The 18,609-nt window shown below is 42.2% G+C and overlaps 1 protein-coding gene across 2 annotated transcripts in view; it reads left to right on the plus strand.

The window, feature by feature from the left end:
* The first annotated feature begins 207 nt into the window (after positions 1-207).
* REPS2 (RALBP1 associated Eps domain containing 2) overlaps positions 208-18,609 on the plus strand; it is a 153,831-nt gene continuing 135,429 nt past the window's right edge. For both annotated transcript variants that reach the window (XM_040424742.1, XM_040424743.1), the window contains exon 1: positions 208-489. In XM_040424742.1, coding sequence (XP_040280676.1) covers positions 289-489 — 201 coding nt within the window. In that variant the 5' untranslated portion in view covers positions 208-288. The remainder of the gene's footprint in view (positions 490-18,609) is intronic.

Here is an 18,609-nt window from a genome sequence, read left to right on the forward strand (position 1 = left end):
ATGCTATTAGTTCCATCTCTTACAGTACTGTTCTCTATTTAGGAAACATACTGTTACTGCCAGCAGAGGCAGTAGAGGCTTTGTGAGCAAAATGCTGAGCTGTGGACACCCAGCAGCAGCAATGCAGAGAAGGGCATGTTTCTCCAGCTGCAGTAGTAACACCTCCTCCTTTCAGCTGCTTTACCTCTTGTTCAGAGAGCACAGGAAGAAAGTGAAGGGAAGCTGCCAGTGCATCTGTTTCAGTGGCTGAGGCTGCTTGCATTGGGATCCTCAGAGAGGAGCAAATCTATGGAGCCAGGACCTCCAGTGGTATCTGCTGGTCAAGCAGCTGGAGGACTCTATCTACCTCTTAGTGACAATGAGCAGAAATGGTACTCAGAGCTTTTCTCCTTGTGCCAAGTTGAAGGATCCTCACGCCTGGCAGCTGACAGCAGTAAGGTGGCAGAGCTGTTCATGGCATCCCAGCTTCCAGCTGAAACTTTACACCAGGTGAGTCCTAAATGGTGGGTCATTCACTTACTAGCTACTTTGGGGTTTGCTTTAAAGGGATTCTGTCACCAGATTTAACCCTATTAAGCTAGCTGACATTAGCGATGTGCTAATGTCAGCTAAACCTAACTAGCCTATTCCTACTTTTATCTATGGCCCCCGTTACGCCAGAAATCTAACTTTTATAATATGCTAATTAGCCTCTAGATAATGGGAGGGGGGGGGGGGGCGTTGTTCCTGCTCATAGAGGCTCCGTTCTCCCACCTTTGTCACCTCCCTCCAAGTCCTGATTGACAGGGCCAGGCAGCGCTCGCTCTGTCTCCAGCCCTGTGCTCTGGTGAAATATCGCGCCGTTCAGTATTCGGCGCAGGCGCGGTGAGGGAAAGACGCCTGCAGGCTGCCAGCTTCCTCACCGCGCCTGCGGGGCCTGTGTTGGCTAGTTGTTTAATTTCTTCAGGTTTAGTGTGGAAATGGCGATATAAAGTATATGAAGGAATGAATGCTCGTAAACAGTGCCGAGCTTGTAGGTGAGTGCTGGTGACCTGAAATAGGATTTTATAGAGTTACTGGACCAGTTAGGCCTCTTCTAACGCTTGTTTTAACCAGTTAGATCTGGTTCTTCCCAGGCTTCATCTGCTGAGCAGCCTATAATGAAATTTGGATTTCTCCTGTGAAGAATATGCTTGCGTATGACCACATTGATAAAGTTCGTATTTCTGGCACAATGGGAGATTAGTATATAGGTCAGTCTTGGACCATTATGTATAATTATAGCGCAAATAAGACCCTACTTACTTAAGTTACTTTGTGCTTTGTATTTTTATTATTATTGATTTGCATTAGTGTCCTTAAAGTATCTGCTTCCTTCAGGCGGCAGAAAACAACATTGGTAATGGAAGCAGTATATTGGTCTACCTTTTACAAGGGCTTAGAAACAAAAAAGAAACAAAAAATAAAATTTTAATGGAAAAAAGCTCACTCTGACATTAAATAATTAATACAGCCATAGGCGTTACGAAGTGACATCCCACATTTAGCCTGTGGGGATGGAAGTCACATTGGAAAGCCGTTTATGATTTGGCTTACATTATTAAATAAAAGCCACCAGGGCAGTGGCCCCCAATTTTTTTTTGTACCAGGGACAGGTTTCATGCAGGACAATTTTCCTTTTGGGGTAAATCATGCACATAACAACACAATAAGACTACTTTCACATCTGCATTTTTGCAGCAAAACGCATCTGTTTGAATAATACAATCGGCTGCATTCATTCAGAATGTATCCGATCGTATTATATCGAAAATGAACATGCCGGATCCGGTACAATTGACTTACTTGCCGGATCTGGCATGTTCAGTTTCCCATGCCGCACACAAAAACGCTGCTTGCAGCGGTTTTGTGTCCGGCATGGGAACACAACAAACCGGAATGGAATGACTTCTGGTGCACTCCCTTCCGGTTTGTTCAGTTTTGGCTGCAGTTGTTCTTTTTCCTTTTTTTCTTAGTCCTGCACAAATGACATCTCGTGACCACAACATGTTTCCGCATAATTGAACACACCTGTTTAGTATTAATGCCTACTTTTAGGCTGGATTCACACGTCTGTGGAACATGGTCCGTGTGATACCGGCCTGGATTTCTTCTGAGTCCAGGAGCGCACGGCGTCATTGGCACCAATGACGCCGTGCGCTCCTGGACGCAGAAGAAATCCAGGCCGGTATCACACGGACCGTGTTCCACGGACGTGTGAATCCAGCCTTATGCCCCTAGTAGTGGCTTCTCCACATATAATGCCCCCCAGTAGTGGCTTCTTCACATATAATGCCCACAGTAGTGGCTTCTTCACATATAATGCTGCCCATTAGCGGCCTCTTTACATATAATGCCCCCCAGTAGTGCTCTCGTTACATATAATGCCCCCAGTAGTGCTCTCTTTACATATAATGCCCCCCCCCAGTAGTGCCCTCTTTACATAAAGATTCCCCCCCCCCGTGGCCTCTTTAAATATTGTGCCCCCTCCAAGAAGTGGTCCCCTTAAATATACCCTCCCTTAGTAGCGCCTCTTTACATACAGTGCCCCCATAGTATATAGTGCACTAACCCCTCCAGCTGTCTGCGATACGGGCCTCTTCCAGCTTGCTGCCCAGACTTCCTGCATTAGGTTACAGGCGGTCGCAAACAACCTGCTCCGGGTCTCTGGTGGTATGATGACGTTGTTACGCCACCTGTGACCCAGCGCAGGATGGCGTGATCATGTCATCGTGATGATCCTGCACCTTCCCACTGCCTCATAGGCCTCAGGCCTAGCGGCCTTCAGCCTATTAGGCTAAACGGCAGGGCAAAGGAACCAATAGTTCACATTCCTGCCATTTAACTCTGGTGCTCCAGACCGGTACCAGATGGTCTGCGGCCCAGTGGTTGGGGAACACTGCACTACGGCACAATAATAATTAAAGGCGTTTTCAGGACTTAGGATAGATCATGATCCGTGGGGGTCTGACAACCCACAACCCCATCTATCAGCTTTGGGCAGCCCCCCATGCTGGATACTATACACATACAGAGCTGGAAGAAAAAGGCTCCATACACTGTGTAGTGGCTGTACCAGGGTACTGCAGCTCAGCTCCCATTCTAATTAATAGAAGCTGAGCGGCAGTACGCCAGCTTTGAAAAAAAACATTTCCATAAATGTATTTCTAATCTAATCCAGCAGTTACCATTCACAGTGTTAATTAATGCCTCTGAGGGAACAGAGCACTTTTGGTAGCAAGAAGATTGTGGCAATATCCATATGTCATGTAAATGGAACAGGAAAGAGCAAGGAAGATCTCTCAGTGAAAATTTCCACAAGGCGATGATTTGCTCAGACAAATACCAGCCATGCAGAAAAAAACTAGGTATGGAAGGGCTCACACTACAAAGGGATGGATAACGGAGGGTTCTCTGCTTTCTGGATCACCCTCAATCCAGCAAATATAAAGTGCAACAATAATAAATAGGGGAAGGCACACCTCCTTCTGGTATGGAAAAGATAGAGTGCGTGTAAAATGCATAAACATTTATTAGCCCAAATACATATCAAATACATGAATATTAAAAGAACTGAAATAGAAAATATTTTAAAAGCATCGTTAAAGAAATCCCCCCACCCACAAAAAATGTATATACTGTATATATGAATAATCTGTAGGATATGCAAACAAATGGACACCATCTGCCACTTGGAAAACAATGGAATATGCAGACAATATAATATCATAAAAATACCAGCCATGCATCTATCAAAAACCTGTTAAAAACAATTATACGTAACATGTATTTATAAGGCCTCATGCACATGACAGTATTTTTGGTCCGCTGCCGATCTATTTTTTGCAGATCGCATGCGGTCCACATCATGTTTGGGTTCTGCCCTATTTTTAGCCACATGTATGCCAAAAGAGTTTCCTTTTCGCATACATTTGGACAATTCTTTTCAAGGGGTTTTGCCATCACAGACAATGGGGGCATATCGCTAGGATATGCCCCCATTGTCTGAGAGGTGCGGGTCCCGCACCTACACGGAAAATGGAGTGGGGAAAGTAGTGGAGGGCGCACTGCACATGCGCAGCCGCCCTTCATTCATTTCTATGGGGCTGCCGAAAAATAACCGAGTGCTGGCTCGGCTATTTCCGTCGGCCCCCTAGAAATAAATGGGAGCTGGGACCGCGCTTGCGCGGTGCGCTCCCATTCACTTGCATGGGAGCAGCGGGGAGCAGTGCTTGGTGGTGGCCGGACCCCGGGAAACCTGGGGTCCTCCAGCCACAGCTCTCCCTGCTCTAGTCTCGTTGTAGGATCCTAGCGATATGCCCACATTGTCTGTGATGGGAATACCTCTTTAAGCTCATTTGCAAAAAAATATAACAAAATGGAAATCCCATTTACTGTTTGGTCTAGAGTTGTTGCGATACCAAATTTTTGATTCAGTTTCGATACCATGAAAAAGTATTGCGATATTCGATACCACGCGAAAAAAATAAACCAAAAAAGCCACGTGCATTCCGCATTTTAAAAAATGGCGAATTGCGCAGTTTTTATTTATTTTTTCTGTTCCGGCGTTCACCGCATAGTTTTTTTTTATATTTTAATTGTTTGGACTTTTCTGACGTGGCGATATGTAATATGTTTATTTATTGTTTATACATTTTATATGTGAAATTGGGAAAGGGGATGATTCATACTTGTTACTATGGCAGCCAAGGCTTCAGTAGCGTCCTGGCTGCCATGGTAACTGATCGGAGCCCAGGATTACACTGCTGAGGCTCCGATCAGAAGCTGCCACTGCACCACCAATGAGGGGGAGGGGAGAGGACCCTGTGGCCACTGCCACCAATGATTTTAATACTGGGGGGGTTGAGAGGGGCCGGCGCACTGTGCCACCAATTATTTTAATGGAAAAAAAAGGATATAAGACTGGCACTCAATATGTGGGTCACATAAGAGGTTACAATTTAATATATATTTTTCACAACTATAAAATCAACACATAATAATAAATAACAACACTATAAAAAATTAATGCTGAGTGAATCTGCTTGAACCAACTCTAACTGTCCACAGTTCCAAATGCGATGTATGTCTGTGGCTAAGATAGAGTGGAAGCAGAATGTGAGATAACAATCGCAATGAAATCGCAAAATAATCGCAGTAAAGTGTAAGAGCATATTAATAAAGTCCCTTGATTCACTGTAACGGAGGGGTTTATAATTATCATATGAGAAACATCCTTTTAGTCTTGACGATATTTGCTCAAAAAATGACACCCGATAGGCAGTAATAAAGTTTTAAATCCCCAAATATTCGCCTGGAGGAAAAAAGTCAATCCATAGGCTATACACAGTGGGCGTGCAGCGATTCGGTCCGGCAGAAACAGTCACTGTTGTCAAAGCTGATATTTGCCAAGTGTATCACTGGCGGTTAGGTGTAGGTGGTAAGTAATGCGGTATTAGATGTCTTACCGTTGGAGGATCGAAAAACATCTGTCTTAAAAAATATTTTATAAAAAATCTGATTACAATGAGTCCACAAATAGAGGATGGTTTTAGACATACAGACCTAAAAAATAAATCCCAAAAATTTCTAAGGAATGAAATAGGTCCTGAAATTAGTAGCTTTCAAAAGAACGTAGAACTAGACCTTAGAAAAATGAAGGAAAAAAAATTCCATAGAAAGAATCTCTCTAATAAAGAAATAGTGGCAATCAAGGAGTTACAAAAGAATGTTAATATAACTATTCGCCCTGCGGATAAAGGAGGGGCGATTGTAATCCTAGAGACAACAAACTATACACAGGAATGCCTAAGACAACTCTCTGATAATACAACATACAAGAAGATGGTGACCCAACCTTGAGTTTCTGTGAAAAATTCCATAAATATTGTCACAAAGGATCCCAGCTGGGTGTCCTGTCTAAACAGGAGTCCAGTTTTATTATGGGGATGCCCGGGAGACTCCCGGTCTTTTATTGCCTCCCGAAGGTGCATAAGGACATGGGGAGTCCTCCGGGCTGCCCCATAGTATCAGGGATAGGCTCCTTAACAGCCAATCTCTCTAGATATGTTGATACCTGGTTACAACCCCTAGTGAAAACAACAGTATCCTATCTGAGAGATACCACCCAAATCAACATATTAGAAGGATTAAAAGTAGAGTCTGACTGGATAATGACAACCTTGGATATCCAGTCACTGTACACTGTGATAGATCACGAACAGGATATAGGAGCCATAAAGGCACAATTACAGAAAGATAAGATAATGAAGTCAGAACAGACTGATTTAATTTTAGAAGGAATCAGACATATTTTACAGCACAACTATTTTTATTTTGAGGGCAATTTTTACCTTCAGATAAGAGGGACTGCCATGGGCACCAGGTTCGCCCCCAGTTATGCCAACCTGTTCCTGGCCCAGTGGGAGCAGGTTGCCATTGATCCATACCGGGGGGCGACCTAGAACTCTGGCTTCGTTATATAGACGACGTTATTCTAATTTGGAAGGGAGAAGAAGACGCCCTACGGTCGTTTATATCTAGATTGAATATGAATGATTTTAGTTTTTACTGCAAGTAATGGTTTGGTGGAAACAGAGTTCTTGGATTTGTCAATCATGAAAAAAGACAACAAATACATATGTAAAACTTATCAAAAACCGACAGCTAGAAACGCTTTTATTTTACATTCAAGCTGTCACTTGCCGAACTGGCTGTTGAATGTTCCATTCGGACAGTTCCGTAGACTAAAACGTAACTGTACCGAAGATTCTCAATTTGAAGTAGAAGCCTTGACTTAGGAAAATAAGTTTAGGACGAAACAGTATCCGAGCTCAGTACTAGAGAGAGCGTTAGAAAATGTAAGAAGTCTACCTAGGAGCTCCTTGCTGACAGTAAAACCAGTTCAGAAAAACCAGGAAGAACCCCAATTTAGAATGATTCTCCCATATACCACACAATATAAAGGAGTGAAAGAGATAGTGAAACGACACTGGCACCATCTATTGCAGGACAAAATCGTAGGCACATTAATGCCAGTGAGACCACAGATTATATATACGAATGCACCCAATTTGGGCATAAAAGTGGCCCCATCAATTAAGGCAAAATTGAATAAGACTTCGGGAATTAGTAACTGGATGAACCTTAAGGGTTTTTATAGATGTGGCCAATGTGCCGGCTGTAAGGTCACCAAAGCCCCAAGGAGTACTAAAAAGGTACAATCGACTCAAAACTCCTTTTTATGGGAGATCAACCATTTTCTCACTTGCAACTCAACCAGTGTCGTCTACCTCATCCAATGCCGGTGTTCTAGACAGTATATTGGTAGAACAAAAAGAGCTTTAAAGGTGAGGATATCCGAACATGTATCCAACATTAAGAAAGGATACCTAAAACACTCACTTTCAAGGCACTTCAAAGAAGTCCATAACCAAGACCCTAAAGGGCTGACTTTTATGGCCTTGGAGAGGATAGATAGACACTGGAGAGGAGGCAAACATATTGAGAGAATGTCTAGAGCGGAATCGAGGCGTATTTATGACTTTGGTAGTATGATTCCAGCAGGTCTGAACGCTGAGTTAGAAATTTTTGTCTTCCTTTAGATCCAGGGTTGTGTGCCTCTCACCCAATGGGGGATCACATGTCTGGCCGTTTTATCGGCACTGTGATCCCTCCTTGGAGAGAGGCTCACATGCCCCTAGCTACTTCAAGATACAGATGACAAAACTAAGTTATGGAACATATTATGCAAGAACTGCTTTTTGTTACATATTGTATATTTACTATTTTTTTAAGTATATTTTTTTCAAGTACTCTTTCTGGGTTGTACATGATGTATAGAGCTGTGTTTCCACACAAATTATGTATAAGTTTTACTGTTTGGTATGGGGTCCATTTTGCCTCTTTTTATTATTCATGTACACTTTTATATGTCTTTGATTTTAATGTAAAGAAGCAATGTCGTAGGATGTTTTCCTTTATTAACCAGCTTAATTATAGTCATGTGGAGATAATATGCAGAAAACGCATATGAACATCATAAATCGCATATAAAACGCAATGTATGAGTTTTACTATTCAGTATGGGGTCAATTTCCCCTCTTTTTACTGTTCATGTATATTTTTGTATATTTTTGATTCTTGTTTGAAGAAAGCAATGTCGCAGGATTTTTTCTTTTATTACTTAGCTTAACCGCAGCAATGTGGAGATAATATGTAAAAAACGCATATGAACATATAAACCCCATACAAAACGCAACCATACCGCAAGGAGCAAATCTCTGTTCCGGACTAGTTTTTGGAGATTACTGACTATAAAAAGATGTGATGGATTAGCGGGGGTAGAGCCACTGAGGAAGGGGAAAGAAGTCCCAGAAACGCGTCTGGCGTAATTTACCCTTACACCTGTACCAACTGGACATACCGCGGAATACTGAACAAATAACAAAGATTGGAGCGCTCCAAAACTTTTTACCTGAGAATTGTTCTGATAACGGGACTGAAAGGCTACTCTCGCGATTTTCCGACGGCAACTACATGACACGCATTGGCGAGCGAGGACGCCGACGGAAATAGACACAGCCATATGGTGTGGTGAGTAGAAGCTTGTGAGCTACTCCAGCTACCGGCTTCGATCCTCCACCGGTAAGACATCTAATACCGCATTACTTACCACCTACACCTAACCGCCAGTGATACACTTGGCAAATATCAGCTTTGACAACAGTGACTGTTTCTGCCGGACCGAATCGCTGCATGCCCACTGTGTATAGCCTATGGATTTACTTTTTTCCTCCAGGCGAATATTTGGGGATTTAAAACATATTACTGCCTATCAGGTGTCATTTTTTGAGCAAATATCGTCAAGACTAAAAGGATGTTTCTCATATGATAATTATAAACCCCTCCGTTACAGTGAATCAAGTGACTTTATTAATATGCTCTTACACTTTACTGCGATTATTTTGCGATTTCATTGCGATTGTTATCTCACATTCTGCTTCCACTCTATCACAGACATACATCGCATTTGGAACTGTGGACAGTTAGAGTTGGTTCAAGCAGATTCACTCAGCATTAATTTTTTATAGTGTTGTTATTTATTATTATGTGTTGATTTTATCGTTGTGAAAAATATATATTAAATTGTAACCTCTTATATGACCCACATATTGAGTGCCAGTCTTATATCCTTTTTTTTCCATTTCTACCTCTTACTGATTGGGTGATCAGTCAAGACTAGAGCACCTTTTTCATTCTGAGAAGGTGGTGAGCTATCCTCGTTAACCATATTGTATTTAGTAATTATTCTAATGGGGTGGGGGGTTGTGGGGGAGGGGAGGGCGCACTGCGCCACCAATGATAATTACCCCTTAATACAGGAGGCGGGTACTGGCAGATCCGCCGCTGATCGCAGCTCCCTGTCAGAGGCAGGGTGCCGGCAATGCGATTCTGCTGCCGACACCTGCCTCCTATATTATGTGTTAAAGACTACTTTTCCAGACTTTCAGTATTTTTAGGCTACACAGAGCAGCGCACAGAGATGTCCCAGCACTAACTATTAGTCCTGGGCGCCGCTCCGTTCGCCCGCAGTGCCCCATTACTGTCTCCTCTCCTGCTCCATATGCTAATTACTATCGGAGCAATGGGGAGGAGACATCAACTTCTCTAGTGGGTGTTCCTTCTCCCTGGCTGTATCGCTGTCCAAGCGCAGCGCAGGGAGAAGGAACGCCCACTAGAGAAGCTGATGTCTCCTCCCCATTGCTCCGTTAATAATTAGCCTATGTAGCAGGAGAGGAGACAGTAATGGGGCACTGCGGGCGAACGGAGCAGCGCCCAGGACTAATAGTAAGTGCTGGGACATCTCTGGACGCCGCTCTGTGTAGGAAAAGTCCTATCATTGGTGGCGCAGTACGCCCGCCCCACCTCCGAGCCTCTCTACGTTCATTGGTGGCAGCAGCAGCACAGGGGGGAGGGAGAGACTGCTTCCTTCTCCCCTGTGCTGCAGAGAGAACATGAGCGCGCCGAGAGCAGCGCGCTCATGTTCAGAGATACTAGACTGTGCAGCAGCGCAGCCCAGTATCGAAAAAATGGAAATCCCGGTATCGAGACAAAAGTATCGATTGGGTATCGAAATTTCAATACCCGCAACAACCCTAGTTAGGTCACTGAACTGAAATTCACTATAGCAAGAACTACAGTCCCAAAGTAATGGTGTCACAGCATGTTACCTTCCGAAACCCACTTGTGATGTCACAGCAGCTTACCTGACTGAAACCCATTTGTGATGTCACAGCAGATTACCTTATGGAAACCCACTTGTGATGTCGCAGCAGCTTACCTGACTGAAACCCATTTGTGATGTCACAACAGATTACCTGACTTAATCCCATTTGTGATGTCACAGCAGATTACCTTATGGAAACTCACTTGTGATGTCACAGCAGCTTACCTGATTAAAACCCACTTGTGATGTCACAGCAGCTTACCTGATGGAAACCCACTTGTGATGTCACAGCAGCTTACCTAATGGAAACTCACTTGTGATGTCGCAGTAGCTTATCTGACAGAGACCTGCATATGATGTCACAGAAGCTTACCTGCTGAAACCCACTTGTGATGTCATGGCATGTAACCTGACTAAAACCCATTTGTGATGTCACAGCAACTTACCTGTTTGAAAACGATTTGTGATGTCACAGCAGCTTGTCTGACTTAAAACCATTTGTGATGTCACAGAAGCTTACTGAAACCCACTTGTGATGTCACAGCAGCTTACCTGACTCAAACCCACTTGTGATGTCATAGCATCTCACATGTCTGAAACCCATTTGTGATGTCACAGCAGCTTATCTTATTGAAACCCATTTGTGATGTCAGAGCAGCTTATCTGACTGAAACCCACTTATGTTGTCACAGTAGCTTACCTGACTGAAAACCACTTGTGATGTCATAGCAGGTTGTCTGACTGAAAACCTCTTGATATCACAGCAGATCACCTGACTAAAACCCACTTGTGGTGTCATAGCATCTCACCTGACTAAGGGGTCATGTGTACAAGCGTAGTGATTCACTGCCTGTGCTGTGGACCGCAAATAGTGGTCTGCAATGCACAGGCACCAGCCATGTGCACTCCGTTAGCGCATGCAGACTCATTTAATGGGTCTGTGATCCACAAGTTATGGCTAAAGACAGAAGTGCTTTCCATGGGCTTCCGATCCGTGCCTCAGCTCCGCAAAAGATAGGTGAAGTCCTGTCGTATTTTGCATATTGCGGACCCATCCAAGTCAATGGGCCCGCATCCACACCATGAAGTGGACACAGCCTGTGCCCATATATTGCAGACCGACCATTTACAATCCGCCATACAGACACTGAGCCCTCAAACTGAAAATGTCACAGCAGCTTATGTAACTGAAACCCACTTGTGTTGTCACAGTAGCTTGCCTGACTGAAAACCACTTGTGATATCTTAGCAGCTTACCTCACAGAAGCCCCACTGTGATGCTTTAGGTGCTCGCCTGACTACAGCCTACTATGTCACTGCAGTTACCTTACAGGAACTCTTCTGTGATCTCACAGCATTTTTCTTCACTTCCTTTGCATATGCAAATTTGATACAGGGTACTATACATAGACCATGTTATTCTTGGCTCTCCAGAAAATCCTTCACTGCTGTGCCAATCCAAAAGTAATGGCTAAAGAGTAAGGTAGTCCCTTACATGTGGACAGCAGGGTAGCAGTGGGTCCCAACAGGTTGTTACTGCAGATGCAGTTGGAGCTACACTTAATTAAACAAATTAAGACATGCTATAGAGATGTTTGTGAAGTCCAGATTTTAACCCTAAAGACTTGAACATAAAGTTTGGGGAACAGTTTTCTGAATCCAAAAAGGCAGTAGGACTGTATCCTTGATGTCCTGGATATACTGAAGGCTGGCCAATGTTTCCCCCACAAGTACCAGACAGAAATAGCCATGATAGCTAAGGGTGTCCCACACCATGACACTTGGTGTTTGCTTCAGTATGTCTCCACAATATGCATAATTGCAGTAGGTGCTCTCCAGCCCTCCTATGCGCACTGATGCAGCCATCATTAGTACCAAGACAGAACCTGCTTTCATCACTGAACACTATTATTTGCCACGTTATTTGCTGCATTAGAGTTCTCAGGAGGGTTAGTAAGCGCCTACTGCCATCACATTATGCATAGTGCGGAGACACACCGGACCAACACTAGGTGCCATCCTGTATTAATATAACCCTGCCTCAACGTATACCCTGCTGCAGACCCCAAAATAAAGGGTGCACCACCTTGGTTGCCCGATCATTGACCAGCACCACTAAGAGTTTATACTTTGTCAATCAGTAAGCAATATTTAAAGGGTTTTTCTGGGAATATAAGGCCTCATGCACACGACCATATGTATTTTACGGTCCGCAAAAAATATGAATGATGTCCATGTGCATTCCGTATTTTGCGGAATGGAACAGCTGGCCCCTAATAGAACAGTAATGCGGACAATAATATGACATGTTCTATTTTTTGGCGGAACGGAAGTACGGACATACATAAACGGAGTGCATACGGAGTATCATCCTTTTTTTCTTGCGGACCCATTGAAATGAATGGTTCCGTATACAGTCCACGAAAAAAACCGGAGCGGACATGGAAAGAAAATCCGTTTGTGTGCATGAGGCCTAATACTGAAGACCTATCCTCAGCATAGGCCATCAATATCTGATCGGTGAAGATTCAGCACCCCATAACGATCAGTGCCTCACATTCATTGGTGACATGATTTATGTGCGGCTAAATCCCATTCAGGTGAATGGGCCTGGGCTGCAATACTAAGCACAGCAGTTATACAATGTACGGCACTGTCTTTGATAAGCAGTGATGAAGCTTCAGTGCGTAGTGGAGCACCATGGCCTCTTCAGCTGATCTGTGGTGGTGGCCCACCGATCAGATATTGATGATCTATCCTGTGGATCGCTCATCAATATTATACTTCCTGAAAACCCCAATCAAAGGTCTAACTTCTTGATGCTTATGGATGTCATAGAAGTAGTCTCCCACTTAGGACTTCTCTTGTATTAGCCACAGCATAGAGAGCAGCTCCAGTGGGTTTAACCTTTAAAACAGTGGTCCCCAACCTTATTTGTACCAGGGACCAGTTTCACTCAAAACTTTTTTTGTCCGTACCAGGGCGGGATGGGTTGAGGGATTTGTAAATCACGCACATAACAAAGCACAATAATTAATAATCGCATTTAGGCCCCCATTAAGTAACTTACAGGTAATGCCTCCTCTGACTGGAGTTGTTCACTTTCCTTTTTTTCTCAGTCCTGCACCGATGACATCTCTTGACCATCACCATTTAGTCCGCAGTAGATTTACTCCCTCCCCCCTCCCAGTAATACCCTATGTACCTATGCGACCTCTTGTGCTAGGTCACTTGTGGCGCGATGACGTTGGCACGCCGCCTGTGGCCCGACACAGGAGGTTGCGATTATGTCATTGATACTATCCTGCACCTTAGCATTGCCTCATAGGCCTCAGGGCTAGCGGCCTTTGAAGCTAAACGACTGAACACAGAAGCCAATAGTCCCATCCCCACTGTTCAACTTCAGTGCTCCCTGCAGACCAGTACCAGATGATCCACGGCCCAGTACTGGTCTGCGGCCTGGTGGTTGGGGACTGCTGCTTTACAAGACCTGGCTTATCCGTGCATTACATAAATGGCCTTCTTCTGAAATAAAGAGGAGGCGAGTGTTTTTTATTTTTATTTTAACATGCTGGTTGGGATTATTATTGGGTGTAGGCTGACTGCCACTATCTATGTCATATCTGACAGTTACTGTCCATGGGGCTCTATTATGGTCACACAGTCCCTCTGGCTATCAGTGTTGCAGGGGAACTCTGGTACTGTTATGGCAGAACTGTTATAGGAGCACTGTGGTTGTCATTATGGGAAATGAAGATTGATATTTGGAGATGGGGATATGTATAAAATATTTTCTACAGCCTTCCTGAAAATATTTTTGAAATGTTGGCGACTGTGGTATCTGGCCAGCGTCATTGTGCACACCTGCCAGATACGGTTGATAAAACTGAGATTACATTCTGTAGAAATGAGTATACGAACTTTAGGTGAATTTGAGCGCTGATAAGTTTTTCTACATAAAATTGAAAGTAAAATGGAAGAGATCGGCACTCCACTTATAGAATCACTCTGAGAAACAATTTATTCAAAGGCTGAGTACATCATTCATATAAGATATAAAATATGAAAAATAAAAAATAAAAAGTAAAAATATTGAGCAAATCCACAATAACTGTAATAAAAACCGTAATAAATAGGGGGCACAATTATGAATAAATAGATAGATAAATAATCAATGAATTGGGATAGATATCTGAAAGTACATCCAATTCACTCTATGTTCAAGGTGTATTTTGCACACAATAGCAATTCATATCTCAGATATCTATGTATTTATATAGCTGTAAGCGGCATCTCTCACATCAAGTTGTTGCCGCGACTTTATATTGATAAAGGCCACCTGTTATATTTTATTTGTGTTGCTTGATGTCCAATAATTCCGCTGTAGTTGTGCACATGGGTTTTGCCCCTTTAAGTCAACTCCGAGTGGACTGTAGTATGTCCTTTTATTAAACAGGTATTAGTTATATGTTGATTATATCCACAGAAGGGATAAAAGTCACATATTGTGAGATATTCCAATATATTCCCACGTATGGGGTTTCATATAGGTGTCCATTCAAGGGTTAATGACCAATGTTTCAAGTGAACACTCTGTTCAAAAGATTGCGGTAGCTGTGTTGATTATTTCCCCGTAATAATTTGTACACGAGTCAAATAGATATCCATATTCACGGTTTTGTTGTTTAAGGGATAGAGCTCTAGTGCCTGCCGTGGCATCCCACGTGGTCTTGGGCACTGCGATCTTACCTCCGAGTCTTCCCTCCCACCTGTAAGTAATAGACTCAGCTCGTGCACTTGTGTGGGGTAACTTGTACATCTGTAGAAGGCACAAACAGCGTTACACGTGGTGTGTAGAAGCCACCAATCAGTCTTTCAGCTTCAGGTGAGAACAATCCTGGAGCGCTCCATATGTTATTTAAGCTTGATTATGGATAACAGTCCATCTTACAGTGTCCATACATAGGGGTCAAATAAACACCAAACGCGTTTTGGAAAATTCACTATTACTTCCTCAGTGGTCAAGCCCCCATGTCGTCTGTAGCGACTTTAAATACCCTGTGGGTTCATGGGATATTAGAATCATGATAAAACTTGGGATGGATTCATTCTGATTTTTGCTCTAGACGGTTCTTACATTTCCATAGAATGTATATAGGGATTATTTGCCCGAAGATAGTAGAATGATACACATATTTTTCCCATAAACATCACATAAAAATACCAAAGTGGATGTGAACCAAGGTATTAATGTTTTTACATCTACATATACATGGCCAACAATAAAAATTCATAAAACATATAAAATCGTCAAAAAAAAAATAGTTGCGGTTTTCATGCGTTTTTTTGTTAAAAAGGTTCCAAAATGGATATAGATGATCATATTTATGTTTTTTATGTCTAAATATATATAGTTAATTGTAAATCATATAACATCATCCTAAAGAAATATATGCGGTTTTAATGAAAATTCATGCAATTTTTTTATTATTATTCTATATTTATCATTTTTATGATTTTTGTATTTTATATTATCCATTTTCAATTTTTTCTTATCTAGATGGAATTCAGTTTCAAGATGGAGTTCAGCTGAAATTCAGCTGCAAAAAATGAAGATCTATGGGTGGGGGCCTTCCGCCAAAGGGGGACCGAGCACCAATAATTGGTACAAAACTCGGTCCTCCATCGGCTAGGGGAAACCACCCAGGACTACAGGAAACCGAACAGCTCCAGCTCGGCATTCAAAGGGATTCTGTCACCAGGATTAACGCTATAGAAATATTTATATGTGCCCATCAGTCTCCTTGCTGTGTTTAAAATGATCCCACTGTTACAGCACTGTGTGTTTTAGATTCTTATAAAAATCGATCTTATTGATATGTAAATTACCTCTGTCAGGAGCCCAAGGGGTTGTCCCACATCTGTTGGAGCCCAGCCGCACCCATCGATCCGGAGCCCAGCACCGCCTACCACTTAATTTATTCACTCCACTTGCCCTGACGTAATTTCTTCTCAGTGCCATAGTCTCGCACAGGCACAGTGGACACTGTAGTCTGCGCCCGTGCGGACTACTGGCACTGGCTTCAATGAGTCAACTGCGCATGCGAAAGTTCCCTGCGCACCACGCTGGCACCGGAAAAGGGAGCCAGTGCATGCGCAGTTGTCTCGTCGAAGCCGATGCCAGTAGTCCGCACGGGTGCAGTGGACACTGTAGTCTGCGCCTGTGCGGACTACTGGCATCGGCTTCGACGAGTCAACTGCGCATGCGCCGGCTCCCTGCGCACAACGCTGGCATCTTCTGTTTCTAAGGCAGCATATATTATTCCAGTTGGATCTTTATTATGTGTTTGTTTGAAGTGGTTAGATAGCGAGGGTTTTTCATACCCGTTCTTAATGTTCGCAATATGTTCAGAAATTTTCTTTTTAAGAGTCCGTTTTGTTCTGCCAATGTACTGTCTATTACATGGGCATTGAATTATATATATGACGTTCGTAGAGTCGCATGTTAAGAAGTCTTTTATTGCATGTACATGTGTGTTAGTTGTAGTTTCTACTTTCATCGTTCTTTTCTGAAAAGTGGTAATTTTACAATTCGCGCATCTCCCACATCTGTGGAATCCTGTAATGCCTGCCCACTTTTTAATGGATATATTCTTTTTATAATTTTTCTTAATGGAATGGGCTATTTTAACGCCCAAACTTGGGGCTCTAGTAAATGTGATTTGTGGGACATTGGAAACTATTATAATAGGAAATAATGCCAATGTTTTTTTAATATTTTTTTGGATCTTTTTGTATTGTGTGTTGTACGGTAAGATCATTCTTACTGTTTCCTCTTTCAATTTATTTGGAGGGGTGATGTTGTCTATAAAGAAATTTTCCCTCTCCATATTCTGTACTATGGTTAACGCATCGTCAATTAACAACTGTGGATATTTTTTTTCAAAGTTCTCTTTTTTTGTACGATTGTGTTTAATACGCCGGAATTATCCTAATGAGATATTCAAGAGTCATCCTGGCATATGACAGCTATTATATGAAATATTGCTGTTTTTGTTAGCTAACTTTTAAACAGAACATGAAATTTATACTTAATACACAACAGAGGCTGCCCATATTTTATTGTTTGCCTAAACTACACAAAAACCCACTGAATCCACCTGGACGCCCAATTATTTCTGGTATCAACTCTCTCACCTCAAATCTATCCCAATATATTGACAAATTACTGCAACCTACAGTAAAAAAAGACAATGTCATATATAAAGGATACCACACAAATAGTTCGGACTGTAGAAAATATGAAAATTGAGCCGCATTAGCTAATAGGAACCCTGGATGTACACTCACTTTACACCATTATTGACCATCAACAAGGAATAGAAGCTATGGAAAAACAATTACTAAAAGACAAATCAACTACCCTTGGAACAAATAGAATACTTGGTGGAAGGTGTACAGTTCATCCTAACACATAATTAGTTTTGTTTTGAGACTGATTATTATTTGCAAATACATCGTGCTGCCATGGGCACCAGGTTTGCCCCCAGCTATGCAAATTTATTCATGGTGGAGTGGGAGCAAGAGATTATTGCTCCCAAGCTGGGGACAGACTTGGTGCTCTGGCAAAGATACATCGATGATGTAATTTTTATATGGTGCAAGGGTGAAGATGAACTTCAAAAGTTTCTAAAAGAAATAAACACTAACAGATATCATTTACAATTCACATCAAACATAAGCAATTTATCTATAGAATTTTTAGACCTTCAAATTACAGTAGAAAATAAACATCTAATTTGTAATACTTATCAAAAGTTAGCTAACAAAAACAGCTATATTTCATATAATAGCTGTCATATGCCAGGATAAACACAATTGTACAAATAAAGAGAACTTTAAAAAAGAAGCCGAAAAAATGAAACAACAATTCTTAAAGAAAAAATATCCACAGTCGGTAATTGATGATGCATTAACCAAAGTACGGAATATGGAGAGGGAAAATTTATTTAAAGACAACATCACCCCTCCAAATAAATTGAAAGAGGAAACAGTAAGAATGATCTTACCGTACAACACACAATACAAAAAGATCCAATTTTTTTTTTAAAAACATTGGCATTATATCCTATTATAATAGTTTCCAATGTCCCACAAATCACATTTACTAGGGCCCCAAGTTTGGGCCTTAAAATAGCCTCTTCCATTAAGAAAAATTATAAAAAAAATATATCCATTCAAAAGTGGGCAGGCATTACAGGATTCCACAGATGTGGGAGATGCGCGAATTGTAAAATTACCACTTTTCAGAAAAGAACGATGAAAGTAGAAACTACAACTAACACACATGTACATGCAATAAA

The sequence above is a fragment of the Bufo bufo genome, chromosome 3 (genome assembly GCF_905171765.1).
Source record: "Bufo bufo chromosome 3, aBufBuf1.1, whole genome shotgun sequence".
Taxonomy (NCBI): Eukaryota; Metazoa; Chordata; class Amphibia; order Anura; family Bufonidae; genus Bufo; species Bufo bufo.